This window comes from Nesoenas mayeri (assembly GCF_963082525.1).
Source record: "Nesoenas mayeri genome assembly, chromosome: 1".
In the NCBI taxonomy this organism is placed as follows: Eukaryota; Metazoa; Chordata; class Aves; order Columbiformes; family Columbidae; genus Nesoenas; species Nesoenas mayeri.
In genome coordinates this window covers 35,396,929-35,417,574 of record NC_137541.1, presented here as the reverse complement: position 1 = coordinate 35,417,574, position 20,646 = coordinate 35,396,929, and the positions used below count along the sequence as shown (strand labels likewise).

General features: G+C 37.6%; 1 protein-coding gene across 1 annotated transcript in view; it reads right to left on the bottom strand.

Annotated features, from left to right (window-relative positions):
• Positions 1-20,646, bottom strand: part of MON2 (MON2 homolog, regulator of endosome-to-Golgi trafficking) — a 78,443-nt gene that overhangs the window by 7,624 nt on the left and 50,173 nt on the right. Inside the window, exons 24-29 of the mRNA XM_080358500.1 lie at positions 20,192-20,485; positions 19,221-19,419; positions 16,778-17,406; positions 11,767-11,910; positions 10,817-10,945; positions 8,635-8,825 (exon numbers count right to left, since the gene is read on the bottom strand). Of these exons, the coding sequence (XP_080214626.1) occupies positions 8,635-8,825; positions 10,817-10,945; positions 11,767-11,910; positions 16,778-17,406; positions 19,221-19,419; positions 20,192-20,485 (1,586 nt within the window). The remainder of the gene's footprint in view (positions 1-8,634; positions 8,826-10,816; positions 10,946-11,766; positions 11,911-16,777; positions 17,407-19,220; positions 19,420-20,191; positions 20,486-20,646) is intronic.

Below are 20,646 nucleotides of genomic sequence, written 5' to 3'. Positions count from 1 at the left end.
GTCGTTCCTTGTACTTACTGGTCTACCTGTTAAGTGGATTCAAATTCCCTTTCCTTTACTGCATTATGCTTCTGCCAAACTCCTCAGCAGGACAGAAAGGGTAAAGGTCTTCTACTTAGACAGCAATCAACTACTTCAGCTGATGTGCCTACCTCAGTGTTTTAGTTCGCATCAGACATGGGCTTTTTAAGTTAATCATTTAGACATCTCTGTTTATAAACCCTGGTTCACATCTGGTCTTAGAATGCACAGAACTGGATTCCCTTTTTGATGAAACTAAACCAAAAGATGCACTCCAAGCATCTACAGTCTAGCTCTTGTGGATGCTTGCAGGACAGGGATCCAGACCAGAACTCCTCTGAATTAAAACACCTAAAGTGAGTACTCTGTGGGTGATGGGTCCTCATCATTAAATGTTTTGCTTTACAGATCTCCTTCTACTCCACTAACAGGAATGAAGTACCTTGGGCCTTGGGTATAATTCCTGCCTATGAATAAGGATTTGAAGGCAGGGAACCAAGCAGTAGGTTCAAAGAAAAAATAATAATTACCAAAAAAAAAAAAAAAAAAAAAAAAAAAAAAAAAATCGAATAATGTACTTCATATGATAATCTTTTCAATACCTTGCTTGTAATCCCATATCATAAGGTCGCCTGATATAATCTACACAGATTCAACATACAGTTGGTGAAATGATTAAAACAAACAGTGGATTACGAGCAAATGCCAAACTGTGGTACAGGAACTTTCTAAGCTACGTAAATTGGGAGCATATAATGAAAACAGCACTAGGTGTTCACCTTGCACCCTTCCTTGGGCACACCAGTGATCCAACAGAAATCAGCAGATTAGGTTGAGCTATGTGTCTGTTCTGACCTAGTTACGTTGTCCTTGTTTTTCTGACACAGAACAGAAGTTGGAATACTCATACCTACATTCTTCTGAAATGTAAAGACAGTTGCAAAACCCACTGGATGGTGGGTTCAGTTTCTCCATACTGTCTGATTTACACAGAAGGTAACATCTTATTACAGCTGATGGAGTAACTAGTAGCACTAACAACAAAAATCAGAAACAAGGCACTATAAAAGGTCAATATAATCTCACATAGTAAATTCTCTCCTCATAATTTTACTTTTTTGTCTTTAAAATAAATGAGGAACAGTTTGGAAATTTGGCCACTTGAAAGGAATGGTTAGAAATGCTGGAATTGAGATTGCCTTTGGTAATTCAACTCGCTGTTCCTGTGTATGTTTGTGTGTTATGATGCAGTTTAAATGAGACAATACTTTATTTTCTCCAGAGAAACCATTTGATTAAGTACACAGGATGGCCTCTACAGAGAAGGAAGGAAAACGACTGGGTCAATCTGCTACATTCCCTGCCTAATTTATGGCAGAATAGGCAGATGCGTGGAAAACAGGGCTCCTGACTGAACAAAGACCCAAGCTGTTCTGTAAGCAGAGGAATCGGTGCAGACTGGCATCCTGTGGCTTATTGCCAAACTCCCTCCCCAGCCCTCAGCTTCTTCCTGCACCCCCATGTCCCTCCCCAGGAAACAAGAGCCATGGTGGGTAGTTCGAGCTCAGCACATGCTCACTGGCAGGGCAGCTGCCAAAGATGCGACCATGAACCTGTGCCAGCCTTGTCCTCCTAAGGGTACTTGTCTGGGCCTGTCTTCTCCATCCCACTGCCCTTTTTCATTATAATGAAAAGTTCAAGAACTCTGGAGGCTTCTAAAGCTCATTCAAATCTGGCCAGTTTGGCTAACAGTGTTGATTTCTTCCCCCCCTCCACCCCAGTGCGCCTACATAATGCTGACCAAGTCAAATAATACATTTTTCCAAGATAAAGGTTGGTTGTTTTTGTTTTCTCCCATCTTGTAGGTGCTATGCATGAGATACCAGTTGTTCAGTCTTTACAGCTACAGATAATTTTCAGTTTTGACAATTATGACAGTAGGTAGCAATGTTCCTGCTTGAAAAAATAAATGTATCTCTCTTCCTCAAAAGGATTTTATGTATATAACTTCACCACCATCTCTAAAACATTCAAATGTTATGTGTATGACTACAGACGTAAAAGAACCCAAAGAAGAAAATATGAAATATTGTATTTATTATTGGTTTGTGTGTTAGGCAGTTACAAAATATGGAGTTATATGTTGAAAACCAAGAATAAAATAATATATTAAGTAGTTGTTCAGTCAGTACCTTTAGTAACATATAAAGAAGTTAACTATGCAGAACCTTTAAATAGTAACATAAACTGTTATGATGCATACATACGCATGTCATAATACATGAGAAGCCTTCATTCTGACACTTCCTAATTTATGACTGGTGTGCTCAGACGAGATTTACTATAAAGAGGTTTTAAGACCTTTCTCTCCAGTTGTCCATATCCAATCTCTCATATATGCTACAGATTCTGCTACACACTCGTTCATGTAGCCAACTACTTCCAAATAAATTTTTGCAAGTAAGATGCATCTATCCAGGGGCCAAAAGCTTTACGGGTAGGATGTAACACAGTGAAACTGCACCAGGAGGGTGCAGAGCTGGGGAAGAGCAGAGGCGGCGCGATGCTGCGTGTGGCTGCGCTGCTGCGGAGCTCCCGACACCAGCAAACAGCCGCCGCAGCAGCACTCTGCTCTCAAGCAGCTTTTTGGAGAGTATTGATTTAATTCCCTCACGTAAGCACAGCCTTCTGCTCTAGTAAATTATAGATATGTACACGCATTTGTTGAATTTTATTTTATATAATGGCTTGACATGCTTCCATAAAGCCTCTGGGAAAGAAGAATGATACGAAATAATAAACAGACCAGCCTCTTACCAGAAGACAATTTTGTGTAAATTAAGTTACATGAAATGTATTAATTTTTAAATGTCATTTTGATTTATAATAAAAATCAAAACTATTGAGCCGCCTCAGCTACAGCTTGCTCAAAAAAAAAAAAAAAGCTGAAGCTTATTGCTCAGAAGCTGTTAATTCTCTCTGACAGTAACATTTTCCTATTTCATTTACCTGGGCTCTTTTGGCCATATTTGAAATTTCTTGATGTACAAAGCTGCAGAGACCATTTCTGCTGTGCTTTGTACTTTTGAAACATCAATGAATGTCTCCTCCCATTCAGCCCCACAGCTGCCTTGAAAACTGGTTCCCGTCCAAAAGACAAAGGCAAGACCATGCAGAGGAGGTTCAACATTTTAAACACAGAGGTTCACAGAGCTTTAATTTAAGCATTTTAACCACACTGACCTCTTGCTTAACCAATGCCAACTCAGTTTCACTGGCAGAAGCAATATTACGTTATCTACACATGTGATTTCTAGCACTACAGAGATAACAAGAATTGTGAGTTAGATTAGAAAAATGTTTAAAATATTGATTAAAAAGTTAGAACATCAGTGAAATAGAAAAAGCTTTATCTTTCTACTCTATCCTCAGCCAGGCAGAGACTTGGAGAAAAATGAGACAATATGCACTGAGATATTTTAATGAATAAAGGGAAAAACTAGCCAAATCTGTTTTACTAGGAGGACTGAATGCAGTAAGATATTTCCAAGTTTTACAGCGATGCAGGTAATTCATATTTAGAACCACCCCAGCAGTGCTAAGTCAGCTTTGAAAAATAAAGGTTTGAAGGGCTGGTATAAAGGGAGAGATTTACCTAGCTTTGCATGCACCCTGGACAGATGATAGCATGGAACATGTACGAGTAAATAAATGCAGGAGTAGTTACATTTACACAGTCCTAAAATTATATTCGGCCCTTTGAAGGCAACCATGAGGCTGATGTGGCCCCTGGTAAAAATGAGTTTGACACCCCGATGTAGAACAGTCTATAGTGGAAAGTGTGGAGTATTTAAAGGTATACAGGAGTGAAGGAAGACAAGTAAGTTTCTTTGTGACAAAACACTTCTGTTTCCTTGAAGAGGAGAACTTAGGAGAAATATAAAATGCTGGCACAAGGAAGTAAACTTTCAGTTCTAACTGTATTCAGGACTAACGATATATCTGACTATATTCCTGTCACAAGGGGTGACACGTTGGAAATGGTAAAAATCCAGATAATGCAGTAATGCTGTTACTCTGTCTCACTGATAGCCTCTTGGGGTGTCTACCTGAATTGTATTTTCCAAATTCTTTGTGCTCCAGAACCTTTTCAAGCCATACTGGTCTTCAGCAGCACAGCCAGATTTGTCACTTCTGCACCTGACCTGGACCCCCTGCCCTGCACGGTATATTTGCAAGCTGGAAAGCCACCAGCAACGCCTGACTCATGGCTGCAGTAAGGCACAGTTACGGTCAGCAGGGTCACTCAAACCAAGTTTACAAGTCACTGATCTATTTAAGAGCACAGGGTGCTCTCACCTTTTCATTTGTGGCTTGGTTAATTGATTTTAGTGATGCAGACCAAAATCCAAGTACTGCTAAAAGTTTTTTTAAAAAACACAACTCACTGTTAATATAAATAAATCAGGAAACGCACTGAAAAACAGCTTTTATACCACCTATATGGCCTAAAATAATGGACTGACATGGACAGTTGGAAAGGACATTCCCATTGCCTTCTCCTATAATCTGAAGGCTGAAATGTACCTCAACTCAGCAATAAATTTTAGCTGTTACATTCAAAACAGTGAACAGGTTCTCCCGCATTACTCTGGAATAAGACACCACTATGATTAATATATATTTTCTATTAGAACTGTAACAAAGAATTGAAAGAACACAGTGAATTTGAAAATTCTGAATTCAATTTACTTAAAAATGGAACAACTACAAATATAAGAGACTGACTATACTCCAATTACAATCCACCAAAAGACACAACTTAGAAAATTCTAACATGAAAGGGACTGGTTGCCCTATTTGCCAAGGCTTATTTCACAGCATCTTGCCCAGAAATGTGCAAGGACTTAACCAAAGGAAATCAGAAGAGAATTACCTCAACGTGAGGAACTTCCACAGCTATCTCTAGGGCCCTCCTTGCATCACAGGGAGAGAGGCACGCCTCAGGAGCATTGTGGAGAAGAGGATGAAGAAAAGGAGAAATGACTGCTATTACTAATGGTCCTGACTACTCGCATGAGACAGATGTAGTCCTTTCTTAGCTTTAACTTTTTTTAGGACCACAAAGCTCAGGCTGATAGTGGGAACAGAAAAGCTCTCTACCCTAAAGTTACTAAGGGATAAAGATCTAACTGCAAGTAGAAGAACCATCCACTTGGGAAGACAAACTGCTATTTAGAAAAAGATGGACATTAAGGGGGCAAAAAACCCCAAACCAGACGTTCAGCAGCCATACAACATACAACTATATAAGCAAAAATCATCTACTCATAATAAGCCAGGAAAGAGTAATGATAATTGCCATTAATCATAATAACAGGCCAAATTATCCTGCTGTAGCCATATGGTTCTATAAACCACCAGCCTGTTTTTAGTATTTTAAATTCTTTCAAATTTTAAAGCTTCTAAGTGAGAGAACAGAAAATTTTCATCTAATTTTTCTGAGAACGTCTTTAATTCTGATGAAAATGTTGATCCCTAAATCACATTTGCCTTGAAAGAGGTAAAACCAGACTAAAGTGAAGACAGACAAGTTTTAGGGGCATCACAAATATTCACAGAAGTACTATTTTTCCTTTACCTCCAGAGAATATTTTCGTATGTATGACACCTGGCAAAAGCTATTAGAATTAATGCCATCAGTGATTGTTTCTAGCAAGTATCATATTAAGATCGAATTTCTATGGTTGGAACAACTTTCAAGAAAAGTCTAAATCGCTCGCTGTAAATTAGGAAAAACAGGCAACATATTTGGCCCAAATGTCATGCAAATGATAGTTGATTACCTTGAACTACATTGAAGATCTGTGATAATCTTACTTCTCTGGATTTATGAAAGATTAATACCCTAAAACTGTAACAGTGCCAGTCTGGATCAGCTAACAACATGCAAAATGGATATGTTTCATCTGTTGTGCAGATACTTAGGAATAATTCAATACTCAATTACACGGGTGCCCCCGGCCCCACCCCTCCGGGGTTTCAACACCGAACACAGCTCCAACAGCCTCAGCGCCGCTCTGCGGGACTCGAACCCTGGGCTCAAGTGATCCGACAGACTCTGCCTCCCTGCACAGCTGGGACAACAGGCGCACGCCACCGCGCCCGGCCGTGTCTTACATATTAGAGAGCAGTGTAGGGGAAAGGGACCTGGGGGTCCTGGTGGACAGCAGGATGACCATGAGCCAGCACTGGGCCCTTGTGGCCAGGAAGGCCAATGGCATCCTGGGGTGTATTACAAGGTGGGTGGTTAGTAGATCGAGAGAGGTTCTCCTTCCCCTCTACTCTGTCCTAGTGAGACCACATCTGGAATATTGTGTCCAGTTCTGGGCCCCTCAGTTCAAGAAGGACAGGGAACTGCTGGAGAGGGTCCAGCGTAGGGCAACGAAGATGATTATGGGAGTGGAGCATCTCCCTTATGAAGAAAGGCTGAGGAAGCTGGGTCTCTTTAGTTTGGAGAAGAGGAGATTGAGGGGTGACCTTATTAATGCTTATAAATATATAAAGAGTGAGTGCCACGAGGATGGAGCCAGGCTCTTCTCGGTGGCAAACAATGATAGGACAAGGGGTAATGGGATCAAGCTGGAACACAAGAGGTTCCACTTAAATTTGAGGAAAAACTTCTTCTCAGTGAGGGTGACAGACACTGGAACAGGCTGCCCAGGGGGGTTGTGGAGTCTCCTTCTCTGGAGACATTCAAAACCCGCCTGGACATGTTCCTGTGCAACCTCACCTAGGTGTTCCTGCTCCAGCAGGGGGATTGGACTAGATGATCTTTTGAGGTCCCTTCCAATCCCAAACATATTGTGATACTGTGAATTCATTTACAGAAAATAGCAGTACATATTCCCACAGTAACTTCTAAGTGAACATACATTCCTCTACAACTCTCCATTCTAGTTTTCCTAACCCAACATTGGTATTGGTTACAGGGTGTTAACTGGTCTGGACTGCCTGGCTCAGAATGGAAGCATGACTACTAACCACAGCTCAAAACAAAACCAAACAAGATACCGCAAAGATTATTTTAAATTAAAGAAATAGTGAAGAATCAAAACAAAATTTGGATGATTAAAGTCTCTTATGGAGTCTTGATGAGCTTTTTTATTTTAAGGTCCTCCTATTTAATAATATTGCCCTGAAGTAAATGCAAACCCAAAAGTTTTTCATTCAATTGTCACATAAGCCTATTCATGAAATTCCAAACCCATTCATTATTTACAAACATTTCCACTAACGGATATGTCTCAAATTAATTTTCATTGGTATTTATTTTTTGTCTGGTTTGGGCAAGCTGCTATTTACTCATCATTAGTAAGTACAGCTGCGTTTGGTTTCTGATTTCTGTGTGTTTGAAAACTGTACACATAAAAATACACAGCATATTAGTCTTAGGTACAGAAGAACACAACTGTTTTCTGTTGAAAAGATTCACTTGTTACTGAAATCAGCATACACACAGAAAATCAGGGAATTAAAATTTTTCATATTCAACATTGCCCTTCAACCTGAGATACTATTAAATATACTCAAAGTAATCCTAATAGATGCTTATCCACAGCTGTTCACAGAAGATGGAAATTCCACACCGCTCCGAAGTGACCTTCTACAATACCTACCCTTCCTTACAGTGAAAGGTTTCCTTGATGGCAAACCTAGATAATCTTTGCTGTACTGAAATCTGCTGTTACCCATTCTCAAGGGACAATTAAAATTCTTCTCTGGAGCAATCTTTTACCATATTCTGGAGATTTATCACGTCTTCCTAACGAAATATTCTTTTGATTGAACAAACTAATAGATCAGACTGTCTAAGTCTTTGCTCATTACGATTCTTCGCTTCTGGACTTTCTCAATATGGCCACAACTACAGTGTGGCCTATACATCTTATACATCTTGGCCTATACCTTATACATCTGCCTATCTGTCTAGTTATAAATCCGACTATCTAGCTACACTTTTCACAAAGTGTTCTAAATGAAGTGTGGCTTATTATTAAGGTACAGTCAATTTATCTCGGGTAGAAACAAATGCAAGATAATTATGGGCTTCTAAGTGAACAGCAATATAAGAAATAATTTTACAAAATTCGTAGTAAGTTGAATATTTCAAGATGGAACTCAAGAGAAATACATACAGTTAATTGTACTCACTTTCACAAAAAACCACAACTATTGCAATTCTGTTCAAAGTGAAAAAAGGAACAAATTGAGTACACATCACTAACTCTTCATCAAATCTATCCTTGGGAATCAATACAGAATTCCTTGGACTGGTCAGAAAGGTTATGCCTTATATTCAGAGGTCAGTTGAGCTCACTCCTGCTCTGACATTTCACCTTTTAACTGAAGGTTTTTCAACTACTTTATTTTTTGAAGCTGACAGGCTGGTTACCTTGTATACTTCAATCATTAAAGTAAATTTCAGATTTCAAATATCTCTAAAGATAGGGCTATTTTTACAGAACTCTACTGACACATTTACTGAACAAATTACTGAGAAATATTTTCCAGTTATAAAAACAAAAACAGAAAAAAGGAAATTGTGTTTACCTTTTGGTGAATAAAAAGTCTTCGAAAGTATTTGCTAGCTCTGGCCACATACTGTCAAATTTTCCAGAAGACGCATGTTGCCTTGCAACAGGTAGTCCAATGGAGAGAACTTTGAGAAGAGAGGAAACAGCGAGCTTCCATGTGCTTTCAGAAGGGCAGGAATATTTCAGACTAAGAGGTATTCTTAGTGTCTGCAAAATGAAAGTTAAAACAAAATCTATGGTTGCTCAGACAAATCTAAGAATATGACTAGTTTCTGCAGAAGATCTTGCCAAACGCTGTCATAGATGACAGTACACATCCCCACCTTTTCTGCTGGTATATGAGATGCTCTTTTAAAACATAATTATAAAGATGATTTACCATATACCAGCTGGCTAAAGCACCGATCTGTTGCAAAGTACAAGGTTAGAAGTCAGAGTTGATCCATTACCAATTACACTACGAAATTACATACTAACTTTCATTTCTGTATTGCCATCCACCATTTCTGCTAAACCTCACAAATCCGCTTTCCTAACATCAAATCATAGAATTGGAAAAGCCCTTTAAGATCAGCAAGTCCAACCATTAGCCTAGCACTGCCAAGTCCACCACTAAACCATGTCCCTAAGTGCCACATCTAACAGATTGCAGGCAGTTTGTTATCATGAGTGTATTCTGGAGAGTTTACTCCTGTTCCTAAAAAGCTATTCCAGGTGCTTCCACAGTAAAGGAAAAAAGTCTAATTCAATTTAAACTTTTCCTAATATGTAAAAGTCAAACTGTGTATATAACCACTGCAGGACACCTGCTCATTGCTGACTGTTAAACCACATGAAGCTGAAAAGCAAAAAGAGTTAATTAAATTCTAAGATAAAGGCTGCAATACAATTCAAATGTATAGTAGATGAAAACACAGCAAAATGTAAGTCTGTCAGAAAGACAGCTTCATTATCTAGAAAATAAAGTAATTAATGGGTTTAAAAACATTAAGCATATGTACTATTTACACTATATGTATTCCTTTTAGCATTGTTAGTCAAACTACCTACAACCTGATACCAAGTTATCTTGGAAAATTGATTATTTGATTTACATCCACATACATAATCACTAAATTTGGGTATTACACATAGATTTCCAGTGCTTTTAATGAAGTGTCTGATTTGATGAAAGCAAAGGGAGGAAAGAGGAAAGACTCACTCTTGCTCAAGAGTGAGTTTACTGTCAAAAATTAAGAGAGCTAGGATCTAACCCTAGAGGTAAACAAAGTATTTTCTTCTGCTGCTTTTCTTCATAGGGGTCAAATCTAATTCCAATATCAATATGGCTTTAGAAAACCTAAAAATAATTTAAAACCCATTATCATCTACTACGATAGATCACATTATTATCAATGGAGAACATTAATGAAAAGTGGTGCTTATATCAGTTTCACTTATCCCATTAAAACAGAAGTGGAAAACAACTGCATTAACTTTGAAATACAAATATTTAATTGGTAACAGATGCCAAATAATACCACATAACTATTTTAAATACATTCGGGTTTCTAAATTTCTATACAGGAACAATTTGATGTCAGCCAAGTCATTACAAACAAACCTAGGTCGCGTACATTTCTTTTCCAGACATTTACTACTACTTCCATTATTTACCAAAGTTATTTGTCAAAATGGAAACAAGATAAAAAAAAATACTGAAAGTTTGCCAATTTCACCTTAAAGGCACAACTGTGCACCTGTAACTTTTCATAGCTACATCAGCAACACACCAAGTCTTTAAAAACAAATGTAAGCAATAGGTAAAGCATGCACCGCCCAGGTATATATGCCAGTCTACAGAGATTGGTCTTTGGCCTTCATTGCCATATTTACGAAGAGGCTTGCTTATTAGAATGAGCTGCATAATACTTTCAAAATCAATATTTTATGGCCTGATACATTTGTTAGTTTTTTATCTTAACACTGAAACACTGAAGCTGACATTATCCAGCTAAAGAACAATACATATAGCCTAATCAACAGCCCTGCTGCTTCAAAAGAAATTAGCACCTGCTGCTCACCTTCACAAAATAATGATTTGTTTACTAAAGCTTTAAGCTTCCCAGAAAGTGCTTATCAACACTAGCGCAAAATAAAACTCATGGTTTTCAATATAAGCTCATCAAATTCAGAGCATACACAAGACAAACTTTTACCTTAATAATGTTCTGAAGAACTTTCTCTGTTACCACAGCTTTATGGCAAGCTGTCTTTTGGTATAAGTCCACAACAACTTCCAATGATCTCTCAGCAAATGGTACGTAATTCAATGCTACCCATTCCGCCTACGAAAAGAAATTAGTAAATTACTGAACTATATGTGAAGACATATAAATTAAGGAACGGAAAAGGTATATTTTGCATTGAACTCTCAGTTTAATGCATGCAAAGTTTGCTAAAAATATGGTCCAAGCAACAAAACTGTCAAATACAACATAGTCTGGCTATGAATATGTACTCTACACTGAAGTAAAGTACATTCAGTAGGAGAAATGTTGCAGTCTAGGCAAGACAACTACATTAGGACAATCTTTAAGGAAATTTAACTCACCGGTGCAAATAGTTGTATCTAGTGATTCCATTGTGTTGCAGGACAAATAGAATAAGAAAAATTAATACATACATAATAGTTACCTCTTTGATTACACTGATTCAGATGTTCATGCTTAGTGAACAGCAGACCACACAGATAAAAAGAATTACTGAACATGTCCTATTTCTCTACAGCACGTGCAATTAAAAAATTTGCAGCTTGAGGGAATTTTCTCCATTCAAAATTATTGTGTCTTCCCATTAAATTTATTATCACATGTAGGACAAGTTATTTGAGATTAGTCGCTGGACACATTCAGACACGTTCACTATGTCTGGTGTCCAGACAAGACCTTTCCTACATGGAAAAACAGAAAATATAAAAGCAAAGCAGAATTCAAAGGGAGCAAATGAAGATAAGAAAAGCATATAAAAAAATACTAATAAATTATTACACAACATGCCCAGTGAAGCTTTTACAGATGGAATAAACGCATCTTGCTAAACAACCTATACCTGAAGCTGAATTGTGTTCACGTGCCAAGTGAAACAAGTGAGATTTCTAATTAATTACCTGATTATACTTTGCATTTGCAATGTGCTTTGTTTCCAGCTGTCCATACTGTGGAGGTTTGCAGGAAAATTCTACAAAGGCCAACAGCTGGTCAAAGATTGCAGGATACATTATCTGCATACTTTCTGAACCCACACATATAGCCTATAAAAAAAGAAAATACAAAAGCTTAATAGGTATCTTGAACTTCCACATTCAAAAATGTGCAGCAGTACAAGGGGCTCCTAAAGAAAAATTGCCAGATAAGACTATGCAAAAGTCATACTGTATAAAAAAACTGTGTATAGTCTTAACAGTTTAAGGAAAGTAAGTTTTGTTATTTTATTAAAGTGCCAACATACCTGGGCATATATAGTTTAGTTAAATACTGCTATCTTATTTCATCCAATAAAAGATACATATTCTTTACAAACTCTGCTATGACATGACAGCAAAATATAAGTCCTATAAGTCTTGTCTGTTGATCTCAGCCACAACTTCTTTAAGTTCTACTTCAAGGAACACTTAAATCTCAGGAGTAATTCATTCAAGGTCTTCATAAGTAGTTATATTTGTGTCTTACAGAAAGGAACATAAAATGAGAATGATATGATTTTGGTATAGCTGAAACTCATAACCTTGTTTTAAAATGGAAAACATTTCAGGGAGGGTATACTTAGATGATGTCGATGAAATATCATGTTGTCATAGGCTAATGATTTCCTGTTGCAATATAAATCCCAAGGCAATCTTAGGGCATTTCTTTTCAAAGCCAGACACAATGATTCTGTGAAGTTACTCCAATTATTTTCTGTCATTTTATATGTCTTAATTTTCCTCCCAAAGTCTCTCCTCTCAAGGCTTCATGAAACAGTCTTATTTATTGCTCCACAAAAAGACCTTGTGCTTGAATTGTCATTTTTCTCTGGGGAGGAATCAAATCCACTTTTCATTAACCACAGATCACCCATGATGAGTTGCGGTTGAAGACACTCAAGGTGCCAGCAGCTTCAAAGCTGTTGGAGTGCAGCCTCCACGCTGGGGCTGTGTTGTGAGCAGTGGCAGTCGACGGGTTTGCAAATGCCCCAAGAGGGAGCAAGCCAATTGGGGCCAAAGGTGCTGTCATCACTAGGTCACCCTGGCTGCACTTTCAGGCAACCTACAGCAGAGCACTCCATGAACCATCAACAGCCTTTCTCATTCCCTCAGCTTCCTGCAATTCAAAACGCACGTCTAATGCTCAAAAGGCTTAGTCAACACTATGAACATAGTGCAGCGCTCCTAAAGAGCTGTACTGCTTTTCTGGTGCTCAAGTTCAAGACTCTACTGAACCCTCAAAAAGATGCTTTGATGCTAGATACTCACCAGTGTGACAGAAGACTAAAAGGTTAATTGCTGATCTGAAAGTATTCAACACCCCATAAAACAATTTCAGCCGATATGCTGCTGCACTACATTTTAACAGGTTAATGCAAGATTACGTACCTATTAGAAAAGGTTTAAAAAAAATATATCATGTACCAACACATGGATTAGAGAGAGAGCATCCACAACCTCCTGGCTAAGTTTTGTACAGATGGAACTTACTTGCACAGATGCAACTTACATTACCTACATAAGACTACTTTAATATCTATAATGGCAAAACTTCAAAATACGTTAGTCATTCACTCTGCATTGTTATATTTTTATTATAATTCTTCATTTCAGGATCAGTGGAAAATAAACTTCAGATGCTACTTTTTCTGTACTGGTGAACAAAAGCAATAACTATATCCTATTTGAAGTTCATAAATTAGTAGCTTCTTATCCTCCATTTGTGCAACTCTTGTAGAATTTTTATTTTACAAATAGAAGAGTTTTCTATCCAATCTACTGGGCTATTTTCAGCTCTAAAAATTATCCAGATAATTTTAAGAAAAAGAAGGATTAGGTCACTTAGTTCTGAAAAGTCATTTAAGTAGACTTGCTTTTCAAAGAGGTTTATGCTTCTGACTGACACCAGGTAACTTCTATCTAAGCATATAAAAAACTCAAAAATAGCCTAGAAAGTGTGTGATGAAGGATGTTGAAAGTATCTTTAAGATCTGCTTATAAAACAGAGTAGTAATTACTGCGTTAAGTGCACTTACTTACATACTTAAGTAAAGGAGACACATAAATGAAGATGCAATGGTCAGGCAATGACAAAACACAATCAAACCCTAAAAGAAAATACTCTGAGGATCACTGTTTGTTGTAAAAATTGATACAGTATTTCAGTTCCAGAAATTTATCCTTTAAAGCATTCTGCTACTAACCTTCATATTTTTTTAATAGTTCAGATTTATTTAACAACTCCTATTGCAACTATTGTCATGGTCTCCTGTTTTTTGTTTTCAGCTCTCTGTAGTTAAATCTCTACCATCTCTGGCAGTGTATGTAAATACAGCCTTGAATTTACCATGCTCACAGCTCAAGAGGTTTGCCTCCACGCTGCCTGCAGAGGCAGAATTCAAATGTATCTGATCCCAGGTATGTACCTGTGTTCCTCTCATGAGCCAGCTGGCTCAATGTAGAGTTGACCTAGAGTGAATGCGGGGAGGCAGTGAGAATAATCAGAGAACTTGGGCTTGAGTACAAACTTCAGCTGAGCTACAGTGATGAAGCAGGCACTTACACTACAGCAATGAAAGACTAGAAAACAAGTTCTAATGAGGAATAAAAAGGAAATGAAGAACAAAACAAAGGGCTCAACACATGGAAGTCTGAAAGAACCAAGGCTCCTTTCCAATCCGATGTTCTTGTGTTGCAATGTCCTTTGTTAGTGCAATCACATCATAAAATGGCTTTATTAAACAAGTCAAGGGTTCAGTCTTAAACATGTCAGGGTTTATTCATGCTATTCCAACTGTAAAGTGGTTTCAGAACTTCTCAGAAAATCAGAACTGATCCAAATCTTCCTGTATTAGCAAAGAACAAAACTTAATCTGACCCCACATGCAAAAATGTAAGAAACCTGTTGTTTAAAGGCAGTAGCAAATATTTACATACTATTCTTTAACTGTTCCACTACCTCCTGTGAGTAGGCCTGAGAATATTAATCCATTTCAACAGAGGAAGAAGATTCTGTGGCCTCCAGCAAAACCATCTGACAGGTGGCCTTTGGCCCACATAGCGCTGGCCGGCTGCCTTGTCATGTGAATGGTACTGTCTTACATAGCCGAGAGAAGCAATCACACAACTTCTCAGAACTTACCATTGTCCAAATATACTTTAATTTATCTTTTTTTAGTGATTTCAGTGCTATTCTGTTAGTAATATAAATATAGATGGGGTGGAAGGTACTGTATAAATTGAGGTACCTTCCTATGTAAGCCTTTATTTGCAAAGGCTTGTAACTGGCTAACTAAGGCTAACTAAGTAGATTGGGAGGGAGAAGGCAGGATGTCTCTGTTTCTCAAGGGGAGTTATTGCTTTTGTTATTGTTTAAGAGAACTTCAGCTAAAGTAACGAGAACAAGGCTATAAAAACACATGTGCAGCTTTTCCTCATGTTAAAAACTCTGGTAACTCCTCCTTTGAAACACGCTCACGCCTGCAGCCTTTGGGAGCTAAGAACATCTGGATAAGGGAACCAGCAAAGAAACAGAAAAATCTGACAGATGAATATATGGAGTGATTAAGTGGAAAAAACAGAACTTGGGCAGGGCTGAGCTGCTGCAAATTGAAGGGTATAAAAGGGTCAGGCCTGACTGGAAAAGGATTAAAGTGCAGTGGATATGACTGATGTTAAAACTTTGTGTTATTTATACCCCCACATACAAAACTGAGATTTAATACCAACTTCTAATCTCATACCTCTGTTCTCAAAATACATTCATGGTTATTTGTTCAACTCATAAACTGAAGGAATGACTGCAAGATGATGATACTGCCTTGCTTGTAGGGTTCAAATAAGTATAAGTCAACACACACTACACAGGAAAAAAGATACTAAATTGCTGCTCATTAAGCAGGCACTATGCATTCTACGAGCTAAATGAGGTAGGATCCCACCAGGAGGTGGTTGTGAAAGGGGAGGTCTGACTACACTGTTAAGCAAAGTAGTCATAACGTGGAAGCCCAAAAGGAGTGAAATCAACTCACATGGATAGTTTTAATTGTGACATTTCCCAAGTACGTTTCTGCGGGGTCTTAGGTTTTGGGTTGTTTTTAAAGGTGTACTTAATATAAATATATTATCTCATTCATTATGAGCTTTGCTTCTTTTGAATAAATAAGTCTTCTAAATGAACAATGTATTTTGCAAGGAGATTTTGTAGAACTCCAGAAAGAAAGAAGCAATATCTTCTTTTTTTTTTTTTTTTTGTTTTTCAACTCTCCAGTAAAAGGGGACCCAAATTTGCTGTTTATGGATTCACTTGCATGAAGGGTACAGTGAACTCTGAGTTCTACAGTAAGAATTTCTCAAGTAGAGATGCAGCATTGTCTTTAAACAACTGATTAACGAGAGGTAAGAAGGTGGTCTACATGAATGCAAAGTTTGCATGATCACCATTCTTCTAGACCTTGTTTATGGCAGCACCTGGGCAACATAAGGGATACTGTGTGGGGCTATTCCCCAACTCTATGCACAGACCTTCATAACAATATAATACTTTAATATTAGACGGACAAGTAAATCATAGAATATCCTGAGTTGGAAGGGACCCACAAGGATCATGGAGTCCAACTCCTGCCCCTGCATATGACAACCCCAAAATTCCAACCATGTGTCTGAGGGCGTTGTCCAATAGCTACAAAGAGAGCACCACTCTTAAAGTACTTCAGCAATCAAGCAAAAATGTGTTTCATAAAGATTACACCATTCCTTTCAATGCAGAGCACCTGGGATGCACTAGGAATGGAGATCTGATTGTTCTAAGATACTGCACTGTGCAATTATAACTAATTAAAAAATAAATGTTTAAGTCAACACACTATTGTTCTGAGAAGAACTGAGATAACAGTGTAGTTTACCTTTCACCATGCATTTGAAGTCACATTATTACCTTTTGTAAAACATCTAAAGCTGTGAGCACCGCTTCCTGTAAACTTGTCAAGACTGCTTCAGTGTAAGATGGAAGGATGAAAGGGGAAGCATCAGAACTGATTGGAACTGAGACAGCACCATGCAAAATGACACCCAGCTTTTGGAGATCATCCATGCTGAAACCAGTTTTGATGTGTTGGTAAAGAGCCGGGAATATTTGAATCAAAGCTGTAAGAAAAGGCTGGCTGGGAATGAAAGTCAATTTATCACAAGTAATTGGAGGCCTTGTACTTTCTGAACCAATCCTGTACCAGCTGTTCCAGGCTGCCCACCAAAGATTCAAATCTTCAATCTCATCTGTTATTACAGGTGGTTCAGATCCGTTGTATCTTCCTATTCTTTCTCCTATGGAGTCAGTTCTCATGAACGATCTGCCCAGACTAGTGGCTGTTGTTGTCCCTACCACCACAGGTACAGAAACATTGATAGCGGGTGGTGTCTCAGGCTTCTCTGAGTCTCGGACAGGAGAAACAATTTGTAAGATCTCCTGGAAGCTTTTCAGAGCAGCCAAGGAAACTTCATTATTTTTGCTGAGTGCTGCTGATTGGATGTGATCAAGAAGAACATCCCAGGCTTTGGAAAAGTCTCCTATTTAAACAAAAAGAGAGAGGAAAAAAACCAAATCAACTTGCAACTGACCTCCTATTCCCCTTCCCACCCAGCCTGCCTCTAAAAGGCTGTTCATGTACTTGTTACGCTAATACAGAGGAATTTCATGAGGTTAGGTGATGGCTTGAATGACTTTCAGAATGTACCAGTTCAACCGTAACCAGAAGGAATAAATGTGATAGAGAAACAAACAAATATGAAGAACAAAACAATACATCAATGTTTATGTCAAATTTGCTACTGAAAAATTACATACCACATCCCATACCAGAAAAAATACGTTTTCTTTGTTCAGGATAGTGAAACAGATTTGCTCTTATACATATCACATGCCTGTTGATTTCAAAAGTGTTAAGCACACACAAGGAATTAAGGGTCAAATCTATAGTAATGCAATGCATTTATAAAGAATTTATTTTAAAATGCTCTGATAATTGTAGTGTGAGGAAAGATTTCATTTTTGGAGTTTGAATTTTTCATTAAACTTAGTCTTAATCTTCAGTTTTCTATGTTACTAATTACTGGGTTTGAATAATTAAAATAGCCTCGTAATGTTTTAATTTTAACTCAAGTTTAAGATAGTTTAAAATCCACTACCCTTAATAGCTATTAATACGTTGATATCCGTATCACAAATAACCAAACTAAAACAAAACACAACTTATTTCTAGTTAGACTTATTAATTGCATACTATGGGAGGGTATATTAATATTAATATATTAATGATATATCAATGTTCTGGGGAATTTTCTTTGCAAGGTATAGACTCTCTATACTACATACTAATTTTTTGAAGTAATGTATTTAAGCAATACTAATTAACCAAACTAGAAATTAAAGCTGTTTTGAAATAAGAATATCTCTCTTTAGAAGCCTAAACCGAAACATTCTTTGCACAAAACAGGCACAAATGCTGAATTATATTACGTAGTTCAATACATTTACATTGTTCAATTATATGTAGCAATATTTTATATATTACGACAGCTTGGTAAATGACCTAACGTTTAATTTGTGTAAGGAGAAAGTGAAAAAGACCTAGGGAAAAATCAGAGCCTAAATAAAAGGAAGAGAAAGAAATAAAGATGCCAAGAAGTTACAGAAGAAAAACAAAAAACTTAAAAATGGGAAAGGTAAGATTTTTAAGGACAAGGAAGAAATGGGAAACTCACTTCAGTCAGCTGCATTAGGGACAACACTATAGTAACTCAGACTGATACTTCTGTGTAAGACGAACAGTGGAGGAGTATCATGAGGGGAGAAAAAGAATCACTTGAACCAGTGCATAATCTCAGCATTTTTCACATTATAAGTAGTCCAATCTTTTAATTAAAAAAACCCTCTTCTCTAAGCTAGGTATTTCACTGACTTCACAAGCGAGTTCTCTTTACATTGTAAGAGCACTGTTAGACTTGATACACTGATGCCACAGAAGAGTTCTAGACAAGAATTGCATAACCTTAGAAAGTCAAGAGGAAAAAAATGTTCTGACAACCAGAAGAACAGAAAAATTATTACTCTTATCAGGCTACTAAAAATTAAAGCTATTTATCACCCAGAACTGTGATGACTGAGATTTAATCTGAAGTACTGTGATACGGAATATGAAATTGGTACTTAAAATTCTTGGCTCTAAGGAGCATGAATTAAAAACTCCATAATTTTCATCACACTTGAGGTGAGACACAACAGGAGACACTTTTAAGCAAGGATTCTTGCCCAGTACTTTAAATGAAAAAAAAATATACAAATATTACTGTATCTTTCGATAACTTTAAACTACAAATTTTACCTAAAGGCTGCAGTAAGTATCTCCTGGTGTTAAATATTCTTGCAACTCCAGCCAGTGTCAATACCCATGTCTCAGCCCACTGTTTCTCAGCTGTATCCCTTGAATGATGGATGAGAATGTTGCCTCCTCCTGATTCAATCTTCTCTTTGTCGGCTGTGGTAGAAGATTCTCTAACTCTATCCAACAGGTGAAATAATACCTGTAATAGTCAGAAACAGAGGAAAAAAATCAACTTTTCAAATAACATAGTTGTATCCGTGGTAAAACAACACACAATAGTAATTCTTCCATTATCCTTTCTTGTGACTGCGTCACCTTGAGAACTTTCTTATTCTAAACAGTCTCTGCAACAGCTAAGAGTAAGAATCAGCCAACTGAGAAGGGTTAGAAACACCATGATCCAAAACCACTGAGAACAGTGTCGGCACTAACAGGAGGCTATAACCGATGGACCTCAGATACCCCATGGGTACAAGAGGCAACAGAGTCAGCTACGGCCTGACTTCTTCCCTAAGGCTCAACCAACATCACTGTGATTTAGTCCGGGGCATTTGACAGATCCTCTCAAAGAAGAGAGCCAAAGCAGAGCGTAAAGTAAAGCTTGATCTAATATCAGATCAATCCAATCACGAGACCCTCAGACATCACCATATTTTTGCACAAAGAAAGGAGTCAGTTATCTCCATAGGAAGGCAGCAGCCTTTTTATACAACTCCTGAGTAAGAAATAAATAGTCAAGATACAAACATTACATTTATAAGAACTTTAAGGGCCAGAGAAAAGAAAGCATGAAAACAAACAAACAAAAAAAGCCATCACAAAACAAAAGATGATGTCAGACTTCTGCCACCATATCTGATCTTTAGAAAGTCTTAATAAACTAGTTAACGAATATTAAAATAGCACATCAATGGTTACCAAAACGTGAATGTGACTTAAAAAAACCTTCAGTGGAAGCTTACACATCGTACCTTCCATATTACTGTGTGCCATGTTGAATGTTGCAATAAAGTTCCATGAGCGCCAATAGTGGAAAACAATGTCTGCCCAGCACTCTTTCTGACTGCAGGTCGGGGATCCACACACAGTTCTCCCAGTTTGGCATAAAGGCATAACCAAAGACAGTCAAACGGTGGTGCAGGATGAAAAGGTCTATTCAGCATCACTCCCTTTTCTTCTGCCTGTTTCTGCAACACTGCTTCTTCTTTGTTTAACTCCTTTTCAATAATTTCACCTCTTTGAAAAAAATAATCTGAAATGTTCCACTACAAAATAAATAAGACATATGCTGTTGTACAATAAAAGTATTATAAAGTTCTTAATGATCATGAAATAAATAGTTTCTCATTTTCATATTTAGAACTATTTTGCGAAGTACATCAAGATATTAATTTCCCTACACTGATGGAAGAAGATCAGCACATAA